This window comes from Labeo rohita, chromosome 10 (genome assembly GCF_022985175.1).
Source record: "Labeo rohita strain BAU-BD-2019 chromosome 10, IGBB_LRoh.1.0, whole genome shotgun sequence".
Lineage (NCBI taxonomy): Eukaryota > Metazoa > Chordata > Actinopteri > Cypriniformes > Cyprinidae > Labeo > Labeo rohita.
In genome coordinates, this window is record NC_066878.1 from 24,495,639 (window position 1) to 24,516,889 (window position 21,251).

At 38.4% G+C, this 21,251-nt stretch overlaps 2 protein-coding genes across 2 annotated transcripts in view; one reads left to right on the plus strand and one right to left on the minus strand.

Moving 5' to 3' along the window:
• The window catches only part of kcnj6 (potassium inwardly rectifying channel subfamily J member 6), a 34,227-nt gene extending 32,955 nt beyond the window's left edge, over window positions 1–1,272 (minus strand). The window contains exon 1 of the mRNA XM_051121050.1: window positions 837–1,272. The gene's annotated coding sequence lies outside the window, so the exon portion shown is untranslated. The remainder of the gene's footprint in view (window positions 1–836) is intronic.
• A 14,001-nt stretch (window positions 1,273–15,273) lies between these two features.
• kcnj15 (potassium inwardly rectifying channel subfamily J member 15) lies at window positions 15,274–19,164 on the plus strand. Its single transcript, XM_051121056.1, has 2 exons — window positions 15,274–15,516; window positions 17,701–19,164. Exon 2 carries the CDS (start codon window positions 17,702–17,704, stop codon window positions 18,710–18,712), a length of 1,011 nt encoding a protein of 336 aa, XP_050977013.1. The 5' UTR covers window positions 15,274–15,516; window position 17,701; the 3' UTR covers window positions 18,713–19,164.
• Window positions 19,165–21,251: the final 2,087 nt, after the last annotated feature.

Consider the following 21,251-nt stretch of genomic DNA (forward strand, 5'->3'; position numbering starts at 1 on the left):
TCATATAGGGTCATGATGGACTATAAATGCACGTGTAAAGGACGTCACCTTGTGGATGTCCTCTCACAACTGTTTCACATACTGAACTACACGAAGCTAAAACTTAAAAGTAACATTATACATGCAACCACAGAGAATTGTAGATATGTACAAACGTATCTGAATGCATTTTTAGCAAGTATTCTGTGTTACATATTTGTACGGATTTATGCCGTCCTACCGCGACTATTTTTGGCCAGGGACACGACGTTGCCGTCGGACCAATGTTAGCTGGGGAGAGCGACGCGAATCAGAGCCTTCTCGAGCTAAACCATCTGATGAAGAACCCAGAGAGAGACACAGACAGACGAGAGACAGACAGACAGATCGCACCTCGCGCCGGTCCTCGAGCTCTACGGGATTTTTGAGGTTTCAGCGGGATTTTTTTCGGCGGGTCTCCATGGAGACGGTGCGGGATTCGAGAGGCACCGGAACCCACTCAAACCAAACCGATGATGAACATTAAAGAGGAGCAGAAGCCCACAGGCTCCCTCAGATTCACACACACTCCGCTCTCGTCTGAGAGAAGCAACACATATGTCGGCGAGAGAAAAGCTCGTAAATGTTTTACAGAAGCCCTTCTCTGTGTCACTCCACGGTCTTCATCACTGTTGCTCCTCCGCGAGGAAGACCATGATGATGATGATGGTGGTGGTGAGGAGGAGGAGGAGGATTCTTAGATTACCGAACGCTCGTCGTTCAGCCCTTATGTAAGCCATCATCACTCAGTTACAATCCTCCTCAGAAACACGGAGAAACTGCGATTACAGTGATGAAGGAGTAAATACGACACGTACCAGACAGCGCGTTCATTCATTCACTCGTTCTTCATCCTCTCGAGCTCTTTCAGTCTTCAGTGATGAAGAAGAAGACGCTGATTTCACCTTCCGGCCCGCAGCTCACGGAGAGAAACCCAGAGAGCCATCATCTTCATCATCCTCCCATCCTGACATGATCTCTAATGAACCAGAGACTGACTGAGAGAGAGAGAGAGAGAGAGAGAGAAGGAGGGAGGGGGCGTAAGATTCAACTGGCGTCACAGGTTCGAGTCTTGCTGATGCGGTTTAATGTTTATTCAGCTTTATTAAACCGCGGGATTATTCAAACGCGTTCAGAAATCACATTTAACTACAGAAGGGATTAAAAAACGCCGATTTTTGGCACATTTGCTTGATAAATGTAAAAACAAAAAATAGTGCCGTTGTCAGCTGCCCAATTTTCATGCATTCAAACAAAGTACTGAAAAGGCCATATCCAAACCGAATCCAATTCGCATTGCGTTTTCACACGTTTGAAAGCTCTGTTTCGGAACGTGAAGCGGATCGTAAATGAACGCGACAGAAATGAAGAATAATAACAAATATTAATAATAAAATCAAATATATTCAAAATTTCACGTTTATTTGTCGAAACAGTCTGTTTCAAGGTAAATCCAACATCAATTTCAGCATATAAACAGTCGGATATAGAACTGAATATCATTTGCAATACACACAATTGTCTTGACTAGATCTTATGAAATCGGGCTAAGGCTACTTGAAGACACCCAGCGCTAATTTACATATCACCATATTAGAAACAGTGTTGGGAAAAGTTATTTTTAAAAGTAATGCATTACAATTAGGGTAAGTTACTCTAAAAAGTAATTAATTACATCTTTAACAGTGTAATTAGATTACTGTACAAATTACTCTCTCCAAAAAGTACTTATTACTTTCTAAATCCTATATCAACCTTGACAAATTAATTATACAAGGACAGAGGAGAAACAGTTCTTTTAATTCTTTCAAATAAATAATAGACACCTACATAAATTATTCTGGTAACACTTTAGATCTAGTTACTCTGGTCTAACTATAACTTATGCCTCAATATACTCCTAATTACTGCTTATACTTAGTAAAGCAGTTGTTAAGTTTAAGAATTGGGTAGGATTAAGGATTTAGAATAAGGTCTTGCAGAATAAGACATTAATATAGGTCTGCAACTATCACAACAACTAACACAAGTCCAATTACACAAGACGTAACTAATAAATTACACAAAAAAAATAAGAGTAATCCCTTACTTACTTTCTCAAGGAAAAGTAATTACAGTAACTCATCCCTGACAATTTACACCCAACACAATATTGAGTTATTCCCTAAAAAAAGTTACTTTTATACAGTTACTTTTTATAAAAAGTAATGTGTTACATTACTTTTGCATTATTATTTTTCTCATCTGGCCTGGGATTGCTTGTTTTTAATATTCACTCCAAAAGTGAAATGAATGAGCCCCAGGCTGAAGGAATTGTAAATTTGAAAAGCTCAAACAAACCTTTCAGCTGTGCTGCCATTCTGGATTGCATGAAGAATAGGAGAAGATCTTCTTCTCAATCACCCAAAAAAAAAAAAAAAAAATGGATGAATTTTGCGTGAAAAGATATGTGCTTATTGACAAATATATATATAAACACCATACCTTATTTCAGTTAATGTCAGAAAGCAATCGAGCTAAGCCAGTAGTAGTACTGACAGTGTCTGTAAACGTGGCTGAAGACGCGAAAAGAGGAACAGACAAACCAAATTAATTGACTCATTTACGCTGGAACCCCTCTGATTGACTCAAACTCGTGACTCGATCATTCTTTTGAAGTGATTTACTAGCTACTTCACTACTCATTTTCAAATTTTAAAATTGCTTGTAACAATTAAAAAAAAAAACACATAGTGATAAATGAAACAGCTTTTCAGTCTGAATCAGCTAAACCGTTGCATTACAAAATGATTCACTCGTTCGAAGCCCTCCTTCAAATTGCATATCGCAAATAATTTGATTTAGATTGTAACTTTGGAGCGTGTATCATGAATCATTTCATCATTTCATCATTTCTTTTTTTTTTGAAATAGAAGACAATGTTTGATACGTTAAATCCCAGATTAAAGTCCTTGAAAAATCAAAAAGTAATGCTTGCAAAGTCCCTGAAAGTCCTGGAAATCCATTTTACAGTATCTGTACGAACCCTGGTACAAACACACATTTTTGTGTTAACGTAATTGTCGCAGGTTTGTGTAATATTCTGTGTTTTCACTGTTTTTATTAATTCTTAGGAATAAGATGAATCTGTTTTGGTGCAAGTGAGACGAGTAAATGCATGTTCACATTTAGTCTAGAACTACAGTGAGCATCATATTTACACAGCATACATTCACACTACATTTCTCTCAACATGGAGACAGGAAAGCTGTCAATCAGTCCAAGTAACTGGACCGGCGTCACTTATTTCAAAAAGCAACTCAGATATTTTCTTGTACATTAAGAAGTCGTGTGTCACTTTACTAGTTACTTGAAAAAAGTAATCCGATTACATAACTCACACTACTTGTAATGCGTTTCCCCCACCACTGATTAAAAGTCTAACATTTCAGTTCACATTATGCATTTGTATTTAAACTGAACCATTTCTGCTGCTAAATTTGCCAAAATTGGTCAGGTCTTTTTTGTTTTTATTGTCCAGTGTTCAGTTTCACGCACATCAGATCAACTAATAAATAACACACACTTACACAATCAGCTGACACAGAAAGATGATTAAATAATCAACCGCTCTGATCAGCATGTTTTCGGATGAGGACGTTTGGATTCCCACAGGAAGTCAGAAGCACCCTGGAGCAGAAGCAGCAGCTGCGCAGGTTCCTCTGTGGGGACGGACGGGGACACACTCCAGATTGAAGTCCCCTCGGTCCGAACGCATAATGACTGCAGATCAACGCAGTGACAGGCACAGCTGCTCCGACGGCCCAGAGCTGGAGGCCCTTCACACGCTAACAGACTGCCACGCAAATTACACACACACACATACACACACACACATTTAATGCTGACACTCCCTGCAGAGAGGAAATAGCAGGTTAGGAGCGGATCACTGTATCAGAGATCTTCTGTTCTGTTGTGAGAGACACAGACAGGTTCACACTTTGGTCTCGTTCGGCTTAAACACGTGATCCTCTGTCAATAAGGAAATAAAGAATAAAAAAATAATAATAATAAATTAATGCGTGTCCATGAGAGAGAGAAAAAATGATGCAAACATGTATATCAGTGATACATCATAAACACAATGGCTGTCATAACAGACAATATTTACTAATCCACAACTAAACCGAAAGAAAAAATTCACCCAAAAATGATGAGTTTCCATCACTGTCTCACCAGTGGATCCTCTGCAGTGAATGGGTGCCGTCAGAATGAGAGTCCAAACAGCTGATAAAAACATCACAATAATCCACAAGTAATCCACACCACTCCAGTCCATCAGTTCACATCTTGAGAAGACAAAAGATGAAACAAATCCATAATTAAGACATTTTAACTAAAATACAATCCATAATCCTCAATAATAAGGCTTCCTCCAGTAAAAAAGTCCATCTCCTGTTGTCTCTCACATTAAAATCCAGCCACATATTTGTTTTGAATAGCTGTTTTGGCTTGTAAAAGGTGCTTGACCTGTGCAGATTTCTCTCCTGATTCAGACCAGACCAGCGTTATTATGGATTATGGACTTGAATTTTAGTTAAAAATGTCTTGATGGATGTTTCATCCTTTGTCTTCTCAAGATGTTAACAGATGGACTGGAGTGGTGTGGATTACTTGTGGATTAATGTGGTGTTTTTATCAGCTGTTTGGACTCTCATTCTGACGGCACCCATTCACTACAGAGGATCCACTGGTGGACACTACTCCTTTAAGCAGCACAAAAACCTGATCTGACTGCCTTCTGAGTCTTTCCAACAGTGAGCAGCTCTTCAAACATCCTCACAAGACACTGTTCAACAGGTTTCACTGTATTTAAAAGAATGGCCCTCACACACACACACAGATGGATGAAAGGCAGTGAGCAGCAGACAGCACATGACCTCTGCTGTGACACGCTGTGGGAAGCATGTTTGAGTGTACCAGAGCAGATCAAAGGCCGCACACACGCGCACACACACACGCACACACACACACGCACACACACACACGCACGCACGCACACTCAGTGTTAAAGCAGCGGTACGTGTTCGGTGTGACTGTCTCACAGATGTACATGAACCTCCAGACCTCACTGCATATTCAGCACTAATTAACGTGATTTGTGTGGATTCGCTGTCATCGCCTCCAACATCTTCACGGAAACATCCGTGTGTTTTGAGAACTGATGATCTGAGTGTGGGAACATTATGAATCTGTGGCTTCCACACCTTCATTATTTACAGTCATTTTGATTGATCTGTCATGAAAATCTGCATTTCTGGAAGCTACAAAATCTCCTAAAGCCTCTAAAATCTCTGAAAGTTTCTGAATTTTCTTGCAGTTTGCTGTACAGCAAACACAAATGCAGCAACAAATGCAAAAGACTGTCATTACACCAAAATAAACCATACATTATTACACGACTACCTACTAATTAAATAATTGCCTGTGCATGAAACATTGATTAGAGTTTAAATGTGACCCTGGACCACAAAACCAGTCATAAGGGTCAATTTTTGGAAACTGAGATTTATATCACCTGAACGTTGAATAAATAAGCTTTCCATTGATGGTTTGTTAGGACAATATATGGCTGAGATACAACTATTTGAAAATCTGGAATCTGAGGGTGCAAGAAAAAAAGAAAATATTGAGAAAATCACCTTTAAAGTTGTCCAAATGAAGTTCTTAGCAATGCATATTACTAATCAAAAATTAAGTTTTGATATATTTAAGGTAGGAAATTTACAAAATATCTTCATGAAGCCTGATCTTTACTTAATATCCTAATGACTTTTGGAATACAGGGAAAATAGACCATTTTGAGCCATACAATGTATTTTTAGCTATTGCTACAAATATACCTGTGATACTTAAAGGGGTCGTCGGATGCCCATTTTCCACAAGTTGATATGATTCTTTAGGGTCTTAATGAAAAGTCTATAATATACATTGGTTAAAAATTCTCAATGGTTGTATAAAACAACACCCTTTTTACCTTGACAAAATCAGCTCTGCAAAAATTACCTCATTCTGGTCGGGGCTGCTTTAAATGCAAATGAGCTCTGCTCGCCCCGCCCCTCTCTTCTCTCTGTGGAGTGACGAGCCTGTTTACTTTAGCCACGTTTAGCCGCTAAACTTGCTAACTAGCACGTTATTAGGAAAGGCGATCGCAAAGATTCATAATAAAAACCCTTATACTCACTTCTGCTGTGAGTGAAGCTGGATCACGAATGATTCGCGTGAACATAGACGGATATATGTAGATCGGGAGGCGCATTCCCTTCACAAACAAACGTAATCCACTGCATCTTCAGCGGCTCAGATGTCGGGAGTAAATGACGACCACTATGTTCATTATTACATCCAGCAACACAACACCTCAATCGCTCAATCGGAGATATTCTTGTCTAACTTACATCCCTGCTCCGGCATCAAAACAAAGAGGTCGGACTGTTACAGCTGATCTGAGGTAAAACGCTCATGTCAATCAACTATGGTGGGAGTGGCCTCTGTTGATGTGACGCATCTGAGAACGGCACAACGTAAAAGTGAACTTAGCTTCCGATGACCCCTTTAAGACTGGTTTTGTGGTGCAGGGTCACAAATGTCTTTATTGTATGAATAGAGTGTGAGTCATGACATGACAAACACAAACAGAAATTAAAGAAATTAATAATTTTAATTATCAAGGCTGCCTTAAATTGATCAAAAGTGACAGTAAAGACATTTATAATGTCACAAATATTTCTATTTCAAATAAATGTAGTTCTTTTGAACTTTCTATTCATCTGTGAATCCTAAAAAATAAAATGTATGACAATTTTTTACAAAAATATTGGGCAGCACAACTGTTTTCAACATTGATAATAATCATAAATGTTTGTTGAGCAGCAAATCAGTATATTAGAATGATTTCTGAAGGATCATGTGACACTGAAGACTGGAGTAAAGATGCTGAAAATTCAGCTGCGCATCACAGAAATAAATTACATTTTAACAGATATTCACATAGAAAATAGCCATTTTAAATTGTGATAATCCGATTTTTTTGTACTGTGTTTTTTTAATCAAATCAATCAAGAAAGAAAATGGAGTGACGTGTCTGCTGCGTTAAATCACCAGTTAACAAGATGCCTGGAGAATCAATTTCCATTTTTCACAAAACCACAGGAGAAGATCCTCCTGCTGCTGCTTCACACGCCTGAACGACAGAGGACAAGAACAGACCTGCTCACACACACACACACACAACATGACCTGATAGATTTACACTGACCTTCTGCCATCATTCTCACACACACACACTCATGTTTATCTGCTGATTGAACAGATTCACTGCGCTCAATGACAGTGATATTTCAGCTGAAGCGTGAGTCCTGAGCTCTGGCTGAGCGAGCGGCTGCTGTACAGGAAGTTGGCGCTGTGAGATCTGCTCTCTTCCTGCCCAGAACACAACCCACAATCCATCTCTCATCGCAAACACACACTACTCTACACAGATCTATTCACTGTTAATAAATGTTTTGCGCATCAGTCCAGTGATTTTGTTTTCACTGCATGATGGTCATAAATATAGCAGCTTATTGAGTTTATGGCTTCATTCAGTAGGCGTAATGGCTTTTCTACTGTGCAAACTGTATTTTCTATCCCTTTACCTCACACAAAACTACAGGTGTTTTTACATGCTCAAAACACTTCATTCTGTGTGATTTACACACACACACACACACACACATGTGTTACACATCTTCTCTCACACTGGTTTTCCAGTGAAGGTGTTAACAGCTCCTGTTTCCTTCCTGTAGCAGCACTGATTCATTTACAGACATAAAACACTATTAAAAATACAACCACCCATCTGTCTGTCTCTCCAGATCTCCTTTCCTTCTCAGATGTTTCTCCTCAACGTCAAAGTGAAAAAATAGAGATAAATGGAGGGTTTCACTGAAACACACAAACAGAGAAACTACAGCAATCACACAAACCGAACGTGCTTTCCCTGGGAATCAAACCCATGCTTTACTGTTTGAGCTGCATCAAATATTTACACAGTAATGATGATACAGAGACGACGACACATCAGCCATCACTGAGCTTTAACAGCTCGTCCTTTTACAGCAGACTGAGATCATGAACTACAACCACTATGACATTGATTCACAATAAACAATATTAAAATTCAGCATCTTTACTCCAGTCTTCAGTGTCACATGATCCTTCAGAAATCATTCTAAGTGATGTTTTATTAACAAATTTCGGGAGGAGCACGCGCAGATAATTAACACGGCCAATTCACCATCAGTAATCACACTCTCTAAGCAAGAGAGAATCCCTATAAATAACCAAGCAGTCCTACCTCCTCCATCTCTAGTCTTTTCAGCATCCCTCCTCCACCCCGTCTCCTCACCTTCAGCCCGGGGGAGCGCTTATTGGGTTCGGGCCAAATGCCGAGCTCGTACCCCTCTCCCTAGGCAGGGGGGGTGCCCCGGGTTCGGGAATGATTTCCGAGCTCGGAGCCCTCTCCCGGACAGCACGCCAAACACGCTTAATTTGTACTCTGTTTATTATTTGTAAGTGAGAACTCGTGAATATGCTGATTTGCTGCTCAACAAACATTTATGATTATTATCAGCGTTGAAAACAGTTGTGCTGCCCAATATTTTTGTGGAAACTGTCATATATTTTATTTTTTAGGATTTACAGATGAGTAGAAAGTTCAAAAGAACAGCGTTTATTTGAATGCTGAAATCTTTGTGACATTATAAATGTCTTTACTGACACTTTGGATCAATTTAATGCATCCTTGATGATTAAAATGATTAATTTCTTAAAGTATTATTGTGGTATTGTGTGTCTGTTTGTGTTTGTCATATCTTGACTCACACTCTATTCATACAATAAAGACATTTGTGACCCTGCACCACAAAACCAGTCTTAAGTAGCACGGGTATATTAATAGCAATAGCCAAAAATACATTGTATGGGTCAAAATGATCAATTTTTCTTTTATGCCAAAAATCATTAGGATATTAAGTAAATGTTCCATGAAGATATTTTGTAAATTTCCTACCTAAACATAACTTTTGGTTAGTAATATGCATTACTTAAAAGTTCATTTAGGCAACTTTAAAGGTGATTTTCTCAATATTTTGTTTTTTTGTACCCTCAGATTACAGATTTTCAAATAGTAGCTGAATTTTTAGCATCATTACTCCAGTCTTCAGTGCCACATGATCCTTCAGAAATCATTCTAGTATACTGATTTGCTGCTCAACAAACATTTATGATTATCATTAATGTTGAAAACAGTTGTGCTGCACAATATTTTGTGGAAACGGTCACACATTTTATTTTTCGTAGAAATCTTTTGTAGCATTCTGAATTGTCACTTTTGATCAATTTAATGCGCCCTTGATGAATAAAAATAATAATTTATATAAAAATTCTGACAGTCCCCAAACTTTGCAGCAGTATTGTATTTGTGCGTTAAAACACAGTGAAGTGAACATTTTCCAAAGTGCACAGACACATAATAAGTGTGCAGGAACTGAAATGCTTTGTTTCCGTCCACGACGGCCGCTTGTAGTCTGGCCCGTCTGTGGCCTCTGGATAATTACAGAATTAATGGATGTTCTCCTGGGCCCCGGGGTCACGTTTGCCTGTATCAGGGTCTCTGAGGCCTTTCATCCACAGCAACACGACACATTAATTACAGGACGATTCCCGCTGGAGTAACCGGAGGTTAAACGCCGCTTAAGTGCACATTACTGAGAGTAACTCACTAACTACTTACTGTTAATGTGTCACTGCAAACTCAGGAGCAGATCACACTGTTAACCACAGTCTGTTAACCACACATTCCTTCACTAAACAACATCAACACGCGAGTCTTCTGGACATGTGCTCACGTAACTCAACAGACATACGCTTTTCTTCCAGGAAATTCAGCTGAAAATACTGATGACTCACAATGGGCTGAGGGGCGGAGCCAAACGATCACCCAATCAAATGCTTTCGCAGCCCTGTTACGTGACTAGCAAATCACAGCTCTGACGTATAAACATCAAAACACCTGTACAGATCTCACACTTCTCAAATGTAAAAAAACACACCAACACAATAGAGCACAGAGGGTTCGATGTACAACATACATTACAAATATTCCTTTCCATTATAGCAGATGTTTCACTAATGACTGATTTCTGGAGGCTCCTATAAAGGGTTAAATACAGTATTTTCTCATTCACAGTGACTGTCTTAAAAAACAACGTTTCTAGAACAGAACAGCCATAAGCAGAAATATTTCCAGGCTGAGATGAATGTGAACAAATGAACTGAGACTCCATTGATGTTCTACTGCCATCTACAGGACACACACAGTACTACACACACACACACACACACACACACACGTTGTGTTTACATGTTTTATGGGTTCATTCCATAGGCGTAATGGTTTTTATACTGTACAAACTGTATTTTCTATCACCCTACACCTAAACCTAGCCCTCACAGGAGACTGTGCACACTTCTACTTTCTCAAAAAAACTCAATCTGCATGATTTATAAGCCTGTTTCCTCATGAGGACCTCACAAATGTCCCCACAAGGATAGTAATACCAGTAAATTTTGACCTTGTGGGGACATTTGGTCCCCATAACGTGATAAATACCAGGTGCACACACACACACACACACTGGGTTTGATTAGCGCTCACTTCTGTTAGTGATTGACCATAAAAATACCATCAAAAGTATTCATTAATCATTCCTGTTTGGCTGCTAACTATACGGTTAATAGCAAACTGTGATCAAAGCACACATTCATCGGTCAAACTTATTTGACTATCAGTTACATTTTAGATAGTTACAAATGTATCTTTATGAGTCATAATTATAGTTTGACTAGTAAGAAATCTGATTTGAGAATTTTGTAAATACATTTCAATTAGTCGAAATTCCATGTAATGACACCACACATTCTGTGAAATGATGGAATGAGCGGCATCTCTCATTACATTAGTGTATGTGTGACACCGCTCATTCCATTGTAACTAGTTGCATGACGTGACATGAACCGTTTATGGAGCTCACAGCACGAGCTGCACACTTTTATGATGAATTTCAGTACTAGTACTGTGCATACTGAATTATCGCTAGTGAAATGCAAGGATCCAGTGTTCTTTTATTTGTAACATACTGTTGGGTAAAATAAAAAAATAAAAAAAGAATAAAATAAATAAAACTAAATAACATACAGAATGTAGAAAATATTAATTATATTTAATTATTATATTAATTATAATTATAATGACAGCACAATACCTTTCATTTCTACTGGTCAAAACTCATTTGTAGGCATCAGAAAATATATGAAAGTCAATTAAAGTATATTACTAGTCAAAATAGCATTGTAGATCTTAAATCAGTAAAATGAGTAGTCATAATTATGTTGAAGATATTGTGACGAGTCAAAACTGCAGAACAGATATCACGACCATTCAATACTACCCTGATAAGAATTGATTGTTCGCAGTATTCAATCAATCAAAGATTATTCGAGCATGTTTTACCAAAAATATTTTAAAATTGATTGTGATATTTATTTATTTGTATGTGCCTGTTTGTTTATTTAAACCCATCTCTGGCTCTGATACTCAATGAAAAATGTTTCTTCACCAATTATTTTTCATTGCAGGGGCAGTAAATGCTAAAACGGGTCACTAATAAAACTGCACATTTGTGACCCTGAACCACAAAACAGTCATATGGTCAGTTTTTGGAAACACAATACAATGGTTACTATAGCAAAAACCACAATAAACACAAATTAACCATGGTTTTGCTACACCAATCACAGTTTAACCCTGGTGTTTGTAGTAAAACGACAGCATCACAAACCGTCAGTATTACGTAAGTTTAGAAAACAAATATCAGTCAATAAACGTCAGTTTTATCCTGATCGCAAGATGAAATGATGATCTCCTTAAACTTGGGGTTTATTCTTTACTACCGGTGTTTTCGGTGATTGTTTCATTTACAGGTGTTTGTGACGTGAATATAACTAACGTTACTTTTTAATGCTGTATTTCACACTCGCCGACGAAAACCTTTGTTTCGTTATTATTCTCTCACAGATTTTGCCAGTGTTCATAAATCCGTGGTTTTATAACAGTAAATCTCTTTATTTGTCAGATTAATGTAATACTGTAGGCCTAATGTTCATCCCAACAACACTGATAAAACAAAGGTAGTTCATCAAATACAACAAAATAAAATACAATATTGTGTGAAGATAAAGTGAAGATAAAGTGTCTCCAGCTTAGCAACAGCGGCAAGGAACCAAAACTCCATCGGTGACAAATGGAGAAAAAAAAACCTTGGGAGAAACCAGGCTCAGTCGGGGGCCAGTTCTCCTCTGGCCAGACACAGAGGACTCGCCAGGTCCCGTTGTCCTGTGCCGACAGCCGTCTAGGTGACGAGGTCTTCACTGGGGATCCGTCTCTGGGGCTCATCTAGTCGATGTGGTCTCCGCTGACATTCAGGGCTGTAGAGGTCGTCTCTAGGTGCTGATCCACCGTCTGGGCTGGGTTCGGACTGGATCCGGGGGACTGCAGTGACCATCTGATCTGGATACGGACTGGATCTGGTGGTTAAGGTGACCTCGGAATACGAAAGAAACAGACTAATATTAGCGTAGATGCCATTCTTCTGACGATGCACCGAGTACATCGGGTGTTATGGGAAGTGTTCCCGGTTCTGGTTGACCTAATTAATGCAGCCTAACAATCCTTTAACGGATTTGAATTATAGAAATGTGTTAATGTGTTATGTGTAAGCAAGGTTAAAGAGATGGGTCTTTAATCTAGATTTGAACTGACAGAGTGTGTCTGCGTCCGAACGGTGTAGGGTAGATTGTTCCAGAGTTTGGGCGCTAAATAAGAAAATGATCTGCCGCCCGCGGTTGATTTTGATATTCTCTGTATTATCAAATCACCAGAGTTTTGAGAACGCAGCGGACGTGAGGGACTATAATGCGATAAGAGCTCACTCAGGTACTGAGGAGTTAAACCATTTAAGGTTTTATAAGTAATTAGCAAGATTTTAAAATCTATAAGATGTTTAATAGGGAGCCAGTGCAGTGCTGACAGAACCGGGCTTCCGCTGTATGCGGAAACATCACTGAAAAATGTTTCTGGTCACTACATGTGAAATGTGAACGTCTGTGTATTTCACAAATGATTAAACTAATCTACTCCATTTCATTTGCCAATAAATAAAAACAAAACCCGCGCGAGTGTCACTACGGAAAGCAGAAAGCGTCACTCAAATGATTCGCGATCCGCGCTCCGTACAGCCTCGATCTGAATGATTCGCAAATCATCTGAGATCGAAACAAGGGAGCGCGGATCGCAAATCATTCAATTCACGAAATAATTCGTAAACCCGCTCCGAAGTTCCGATCTCAAATGATTCGCGATACGCGAAGTTCCAATCTAAATCAAAAGATTCACGAACAGATTCGCGATACGCGCTACAAAGTCCCGATCCGATTTAAACGATTCGCAACACGCGAAGTTCCGATCTGAATCAATGATTCGCGATCCGTGCACTGCTGTCCCGAATACAGGTTCGCGAACCATTTCAGTTCGGGACTCGTGAGCGCGGATTGCGAATGATTCGACGCAATGGTTTAACTGATTCGAAGAATCGAAAAGCTCCGTTTTATCCACCACGACGTGCATTACAAGCGATGTCGAAATTTCATTTGTCCATCATTGTCCATCATTTATTTTGTCCAGCATTTTGTTTCAGTTTGTCTGTTGCTCTTTTCGCGTCTTCAGTCATGTTTACACGACACTGTCAACACTAGTACCGGCTTAGCTCGCTAGTTTTATGACATTAACTGAAATAAGCGAAAAAAGCACGATGTTTCCAATAGTGATGGGAGTAACGAACCTTTTCAAAGCTTTGAATCAATTGAACCAATCGCTTTACAAAATGATTCACTGAAGCGCTCGAAACACCACACGCTAGTGACGCCTGCTGGTCAAACGTGTGTAAATGCAAAAACAAACAAACAAAGAAAGAACACTCCGGCTAAAATAACATAAAAACATGTTTATGCCGTAATGAAGCGTCGTTTACTGAAATCACGTGACTCGGTCCGAACCACTGATTCGAATAAATGATTCACAAAAGTTTCGAAGCTTCACGAAGCAGTGTTTCGAAAGCGCCCATCACTAGTTTGTAAATAAATAAAATATCCATATTTCCATTCCAAAGAACATCCAACACAAATCTGCTCCATATTGAGGTGTGGTAACCGGTTTACTGCTAACTAGTGAAACACTGCATTAATATGACGAGCTGCAGCTCAAAATACATGTTAGATGGAAACATTGTTCATTATGATGGAGTTTGTAACTTAATTCACTAGATTTGAAATAGTTTGAGCTGCAGTTCAATAGAAATCAGTTGAAATCATCCAGAGTCACCTCACACCATTGATGACAATCTGACATTTATCACTATATACTGTAATAAATCTGTGAGAAATGATTGTTGTATATCATTGTATTAGTCTATATACTGTGATAGTCAATGTAAAAAGAACAAATGGGAGAAGCAAAAGAACACAAAACAGCAGAACAACAAAGTTAAAGAGGGTCAACATCATTTAATTGAGCTGTTCACGTTTGAAACACTTCATCTACTTTATATGTTCACTTCTCATGTAATGTGAATAGTATGACCTATTTCAGATGCTGCTACATGTGTTGAATTGCATTATATTGCTATGGACAATTAAGTAGCGTCTGTACTATATTCTACACCCTTTCTGACATATTAAAGTCTGTAGTGAATGTGTAACTGCATCCAGCACCGCTGACTGATCTCCAACTGATGCAGGAACATGAATAATGAAACAAAATAATTTCACACTCGATCAAACTGTAAATATAGTGGATCTGTGTTTGACTACTGTGCATAAAAATGTCAAAATTACTCTGAGACAGTGGACACTGAGCATCAAATACTGGACAGGTGGAAGAAACCCCTTGTGAAATGTGATTATTCATTATGTCATATTGACTCACCGATATTCAGCATTTATCTTCAGTGTTAAATAAGATCAAAAATGATTCAGCAGAATGAATGAGTGTAAGAGAGGACTGATGTGTTTCTTTATTTCACAGACAGATCAAGCGAAGGAGCGGTGTGTTTAAGGGCCGCATGAGCAGGACATCAGCGTGTTTGGACTCATAACAGTCAGAAACATAAGAAACACTCGAGCGAGCACATCACGGACTGTAACGGGCAGGAGGAGGAGTCCGAGAGAGAACCGGCTCCACCGGTGCAGACTTTCACTGTAATTTCCTTCTTTAGACTCTCATTAACTCTCCTCAATATCATTCGTACACAAACGCAAGGACAATCGAGGAGCGACACGTTCGTCCACAGCTTCAGATTACAGGTAAGAGCTTCACACCTGAGACGGGCAGAGCAGCGGACGCCTAAAAGAGCAGGCAGAAACCATCAAGAGATGAAAGGCACTTCTGTATTTATGTATGTGCTCATATACACATGTATGAACGTGTGCTTGTGAACTTGAGCTGCTCTGTTAATTTACAATCTGAAGGACTGCTGATTAACTCGACCAACAACAACTGCACTGAGAGTTTAACCCGCTCTCAAGTCTTAAGGTTTCAAGTGCAAGGAGTAAGAAACATCTAATGCTTCTCCGTCTGAAAAAGCCTCATTAATAGAAGCGATGAGAAGGACCTGAAGGAGAACTGTGATTGAATCCTCTGACATGCAGCCGGACGAAGCTGATGCAGATCTCATTTATTTCACATTTACACAGTCGTCAGACGCTTCTGTCTAAACTGGATTCGAGGTCTATTTGATCAGATTTTGGTTTCCCGAGGAATTGAACCCATGACCTTGGGTTGCAAGCGCCATGTTTGTTTGTCTAGTTTGATTGGTTACTGAATCGCTTGTTCAGGGTTTCTGAAGGCTTTATGAAGGCACATTTAAGACTTTTTCCCCTTGGTTTCATAGACAAGGCTTAAGTCTAGTCCCAGACTAAAATGTAAGTCTGAGCTGCTTCAACTGAAAGAAACTTGCCCCGACTGATCTTAAAATATATCAGTGCCTTTGTTTTGTCTCAAGATTCACACCAGTAATGTTTTTTAAAGGCATGTTTATGAAAATACTTAAATGTCCTAATTGAACTATAGTCTGTCTGCAAATCCAGGCCAGATTGAACACAGGAACAAATTGAACACTTCAGCGTTTAAAGACAACTTTCAGCTAATATTCATTACTTTTAATTGAAAATCATTTTAATAATAATAATAATAATAATAATAAAATGTTTTAGAAACTTTGCTTTCAACCACTAGAATATGAAAATAACTTTTACTGTAACTTCTGATCACACTGCAAACAACATGTTTTTCCTCATTACTCATACAGCTAAAAAAAATAATTAATAGATAGACAGATAGATAGATAAATAGATTATTAAAATATTTCAGATATATACTAAATATATTGTAAATCTCAATGAAATATGTTTTAGAAATGTAAAATATATTTAGTTTCAACCTTCATATACCAAAATAAATTTCAAAATGTATTTCAGGGGCAAGAAAATATATTTTCAATCTTACAGTAGCATAAATTTAGTCTTTATTCATTCATTTATTTGTTATATACCACAAAAAAAAATATATATATTTTTTTCTGATGTGTCATATGTGAATATGATGAAAATTTATAGCGGGCAAAATTATTTTTAAATTATTTAAATACAAAATACATTTTGAAAAATGGCGAAAAATATATTTGTAGAAAATATAGTTGCTTAATAATATATATTTTAGCACAGATATTTTTTGTCCTTTTTTGTATATTTAGAAATAGATATAAAAATATATTTGAAAACATAAAGAGTTTATTTGCAAAAAACTGAAGTTTTCTACATGTTCAAAAATCATGTTTTATCATGTTATGTTTTTATTGTGTTAGTTAACTGTATTTTTTTTTTTAGTTATTTTTACTTCATCAAAATAACCCAACTGCAGTCTGATTGAGATTACCTGGAATGCACAATGAAAAAACATGATTTTTAAAAAATTGTTAAAATCTGTTTTTGCAAATGAAATCTACTTTTTGCCATATGGGCTTTTTTGTCTTATTTTCCAGTCTGAAGATTCATAAATAATGATACATTTACAAAATAATGCAGATGCAAAATGAATAAAATAATAAGTCTTGTTTTATGAAGGACAAATATGTGTCAATGGAGTTCAAAGAATCGACTTAATTCAAAGGGAAACAACTTTCATTCCCCACTGACAGATATTTGCTCGTTTAAATCATAAACTCACTTCATTTTGATCAGTTTCTCAAAAAATAAGACTTTATATGTTTATTTGCATCTCCAGTAAATGTGTCTCGATGTAAGGATGTTTAGATATTTGTACTGGAAAACAAGAGAATCTTTTGTGCAGTTCATGCAACATTTAATGACATGATTCTATAAATGTAAGACTTTCTGCTCTCATTTCAAGATCATTTTAATGCCGTCATTTGTTGACGGGTGAATTAAAGATGGTGAAGGATGATTTTCACGTCTTTTCTCTTCCTGCAGCATGACGGATAACGTGCGGCGCGTGGTGTCCAAAGACGGCCGCAGTAACGTGAAGATCGATCACGTGGAGGGGATGGTCAAGCTCTTCCTGCACGACATCTGGACCACGGTGGTGGACATGAAGTGGCGTTATAAGATCACGCTGTTCGCCTCCACCTTCGTCACGACGTGGTTCGTGTTCGGCGTCGTCTTCTACCTCATCGGCCTGAGGAACGGCGACTTCGACGCCGACCCGTCGTCCAATCACACGCCGTGCGTGATGAACGTGGACACGCTGACCGGAGCCTACCTGTTCTCTCTGGAGACCCAGACCACCATCGGCTACGGCTTCCGGCACATTTCGGAGGAGTGTCCTCTCGCCATCGTTGCGCTGGTGGCGCAGCTGGTCGTCACGGGTCTGGCCGAGATCTTCGTGACCGGCGCGTTTCTGGCCAAGCTGGCGAGACCCAAGAAGCGCGCGGGGACCATCAAGTTCAGCCGGTCGGCGGTGGTGCGCAAGCGGGACGGGATCTGGTGTCTGATGGTGCGCGTGGCCAACATGAGGAACAGCCTCCTGATTCAGTGTCAGCTCTCGGGGAAACTGCTGTCCACCCGCGTCACGCAAGAGGGCGAGAAGACGCTCGTCCATCAGACCGGCGTGGACTTCCAGCTGGACTCCAGCGGCGAGTGTCCCTTCCTGCTGCTGCCGCTCACCTTCTACCACGTGCTGGACGAGCGAAGCCCGCTGAGGAACCTCACGGCCGACAACCTGCCCAAACAAGACTTCGAGCTGCTGGTGACCCTCAACGGCACCGTGGAGTCCACGGCCGCCACCTGCCAGAGCCGCACGTCCTACGTGCCGCAGGAGATCCTGTGGGGTCACGAGTTCAAACCCGTGCTGTCCGACACGTCCGGCGGGAAACTGGCCGCAGACTTCAGCTTCTTCGACAAGGTGCAGGCCTGCAGCGACCCGCCGACGATCCACAACAACACAGAGAAGCTCCAGCTGGAGGAGGAATACAGACGCGAATGAAGACACCGGACGAGTGTCAAGAATGTGCTAAAAAACAGCTTCAAAATGAGCTGGAAAATCACCCTAAATCATTCCGGAACAGCATCCCGACCGCGAGCCAGATCTGATCTGGAGCTGAAACGTGGAGCGCTGGATTCTCCTGTGGAATACGACACAACTAAACAACCAAAACACTTCAGATCAAGACGACATCATTTACTTCATTCATCATCCTGGTCTTATTGGGAATGATCAGTGCCGGTATTTTGAAGTAGTTAATTGAATTTTCCAGTCTTCAGCGTCACGATTCTTCAGAAATCATTCTAATATGCTGATTTGCTGCTCAACAAACATTTCTCTTCTGCTCACCAAGGCTGCATTTATTTGATAAAAAATACAGTAAAAATGTGAAATATTTTTGTTTTAAAATAACAGCTTTCTATCTGAATACATTTTAAACTGTAATTTATTTCTGTGATGCGCAGCTAATTTTTCAGCATCTTTACTCCAGTCTTCAGTGTCACATGATCCTTCAGAAATCATTTAATATGCTGATTTGCTGCTCAACAAACATTTATGATTATTAGCAATGTTTTCACAGGAACTGTGATACATTTTATTTTTCAGGATTCACAGATGAATATAAAGTTCAAAAGAACAGCATTTATTTGAAATTGATTTTTTTTTGTCACATTGTAAATGTCTTTACTGTCACTTTTGATTTAATAGGTCCTTGATTAATAAAAGTATTTCTTTTATTTAAATCTTACTCATAACAGTTTACACAAAAAAATCACATAATAAATGACAATTTACTATATGTAATCACATAGAGAACAGGTATTTTAAACTGTAACGATATTTCATTGTTTTTACTGTATTTTTGATCAAATAAATGCGTCTTGTTGAGCAGAAAAGACTTTCAAAAACTTCTGAATTATAGTATACACTTCAAATCACAGTTACACTATATGATTATTTCATGTTCTGGTGTTGTTGGGAATGATTCATCAGTGACATTATTATAAAGAAATTAATGTTTGTCTTCATAATTAGACTATATTAACTGACTCGTCCATCAGCTGCTCTTATTTGTGACCGTGGACCACAAAACCAATCATAAGGGTCATTTTTTTCAAATTGAGATGTATAAATCATCTGAAAGTCTTGAGTTGTGCAAATGAAGTTCTTAGCAATGCATATTACTAATCAAAAATGAAGTTTTGATATATTTACGTTAGGAAATGTACAAAACATCTTCATGGAACATGATCTTTACTTAATATGCTAATTTTGATTTTTGGCATAAAAGAAAAATCATTTTGACCCATACAATGTATTTTTGGCTATTGCTACAAATATACCCGTCATACTTAAGACTGGTTTTGCTCCAGGGTCACATTTATTGTGCACTTTGACCATCTAATCAATCCACAGCTCATATTTTCTGTTTCTGAATTGTTTTTCTTCTGTGTATTTTAATCTGTTTCACATGTTTTGCAGTTGTTTTAGGAAAAATATTTGATCCATGTTTCTCCAGAAATAAATATGACACATTTATAGTATTTGTGTTTTAAATCCAACAAACTCTGCAAAGATACATTGTTTTAAAATGACTGTACAGTTTAACACTGTTGTGGCAACAGAAAAGCTCAGATGACAACAGTGTGTGTGTGTGTGTGTGTGAGAGTGTCGGTATGTATGTATACTGCTGCTCAAAAGTTTGGGATCAGTAAGATTTTTAATGGTTTTTAAAGACAGCAGTTATTTAAAATAGAAAGGTTTTCTAACAATATACACTACTGTTCACAAGTTTGGGGTCAGTACATTTTTATTCTTTATTTTTTTGAAAGAAATGAATACTTTTATTCACCAAGGATGTGTTCAATTAATAAGAAGTGCTAGCATAGATTTACATTGTTAGAAAAGATTTATATTTTGAACAAACGCTTTTCTTTTTAACTTGTTATTCATCAAAGAATCCTGAAAAAAGAATCACAATTTCCAAAAATAAATATTTGTCAGCACAACTGTTTTCAACACTGATAATTCTAATAATAAATCAGTATATTAGAATGATTTCTGAAGGATCATGTGACACTTAAGACTGGAGTAATGATGCTGAAAATTCAGCTTTGCATCACAGGAAAAAAATATATTTTAGAGTATATTAAAATAAAAACCATTATTTCATATTCTAATAACATTTTGCAATATTACTGTTTTTTTCTGTATTTTTGATCAAATAAATGCAGCCTTGATGAGCAGAAGAGACTTCTTTAAAAAACATTACAAGTCTTACTGATCCCAAACCTTTGAGCAGCTGTGTGTGTGTGTGTGTGTGTGTGTGTGTGTGTGTGTGTGTGTATGTGTGCACCTGGTATTTATCACGTTATGGGGACCAAATGTCCCCACAAGGATAGTAATACCAGTAAATTTTGACCTTGTGGGGACATTTGTGAGGTCCCCATGAGGAAACAGGCTTATAAATCATGCAGAATGAGTTTTTTTGAGAAAGTAAAAGTGTGCACAGTCTCCTGTGAGGGCTAGATTTAGGTGT

Bases quoted from the DNA above. Each gene is read 5' to 3' on its own strand.
- kcnj15 (XM_051121056.1), top strand. From the start codon at position 17,702: ATGACGGATAACGTGCGGCGCGTGGTGTCCAAAGACGGCCGCAGTAAC.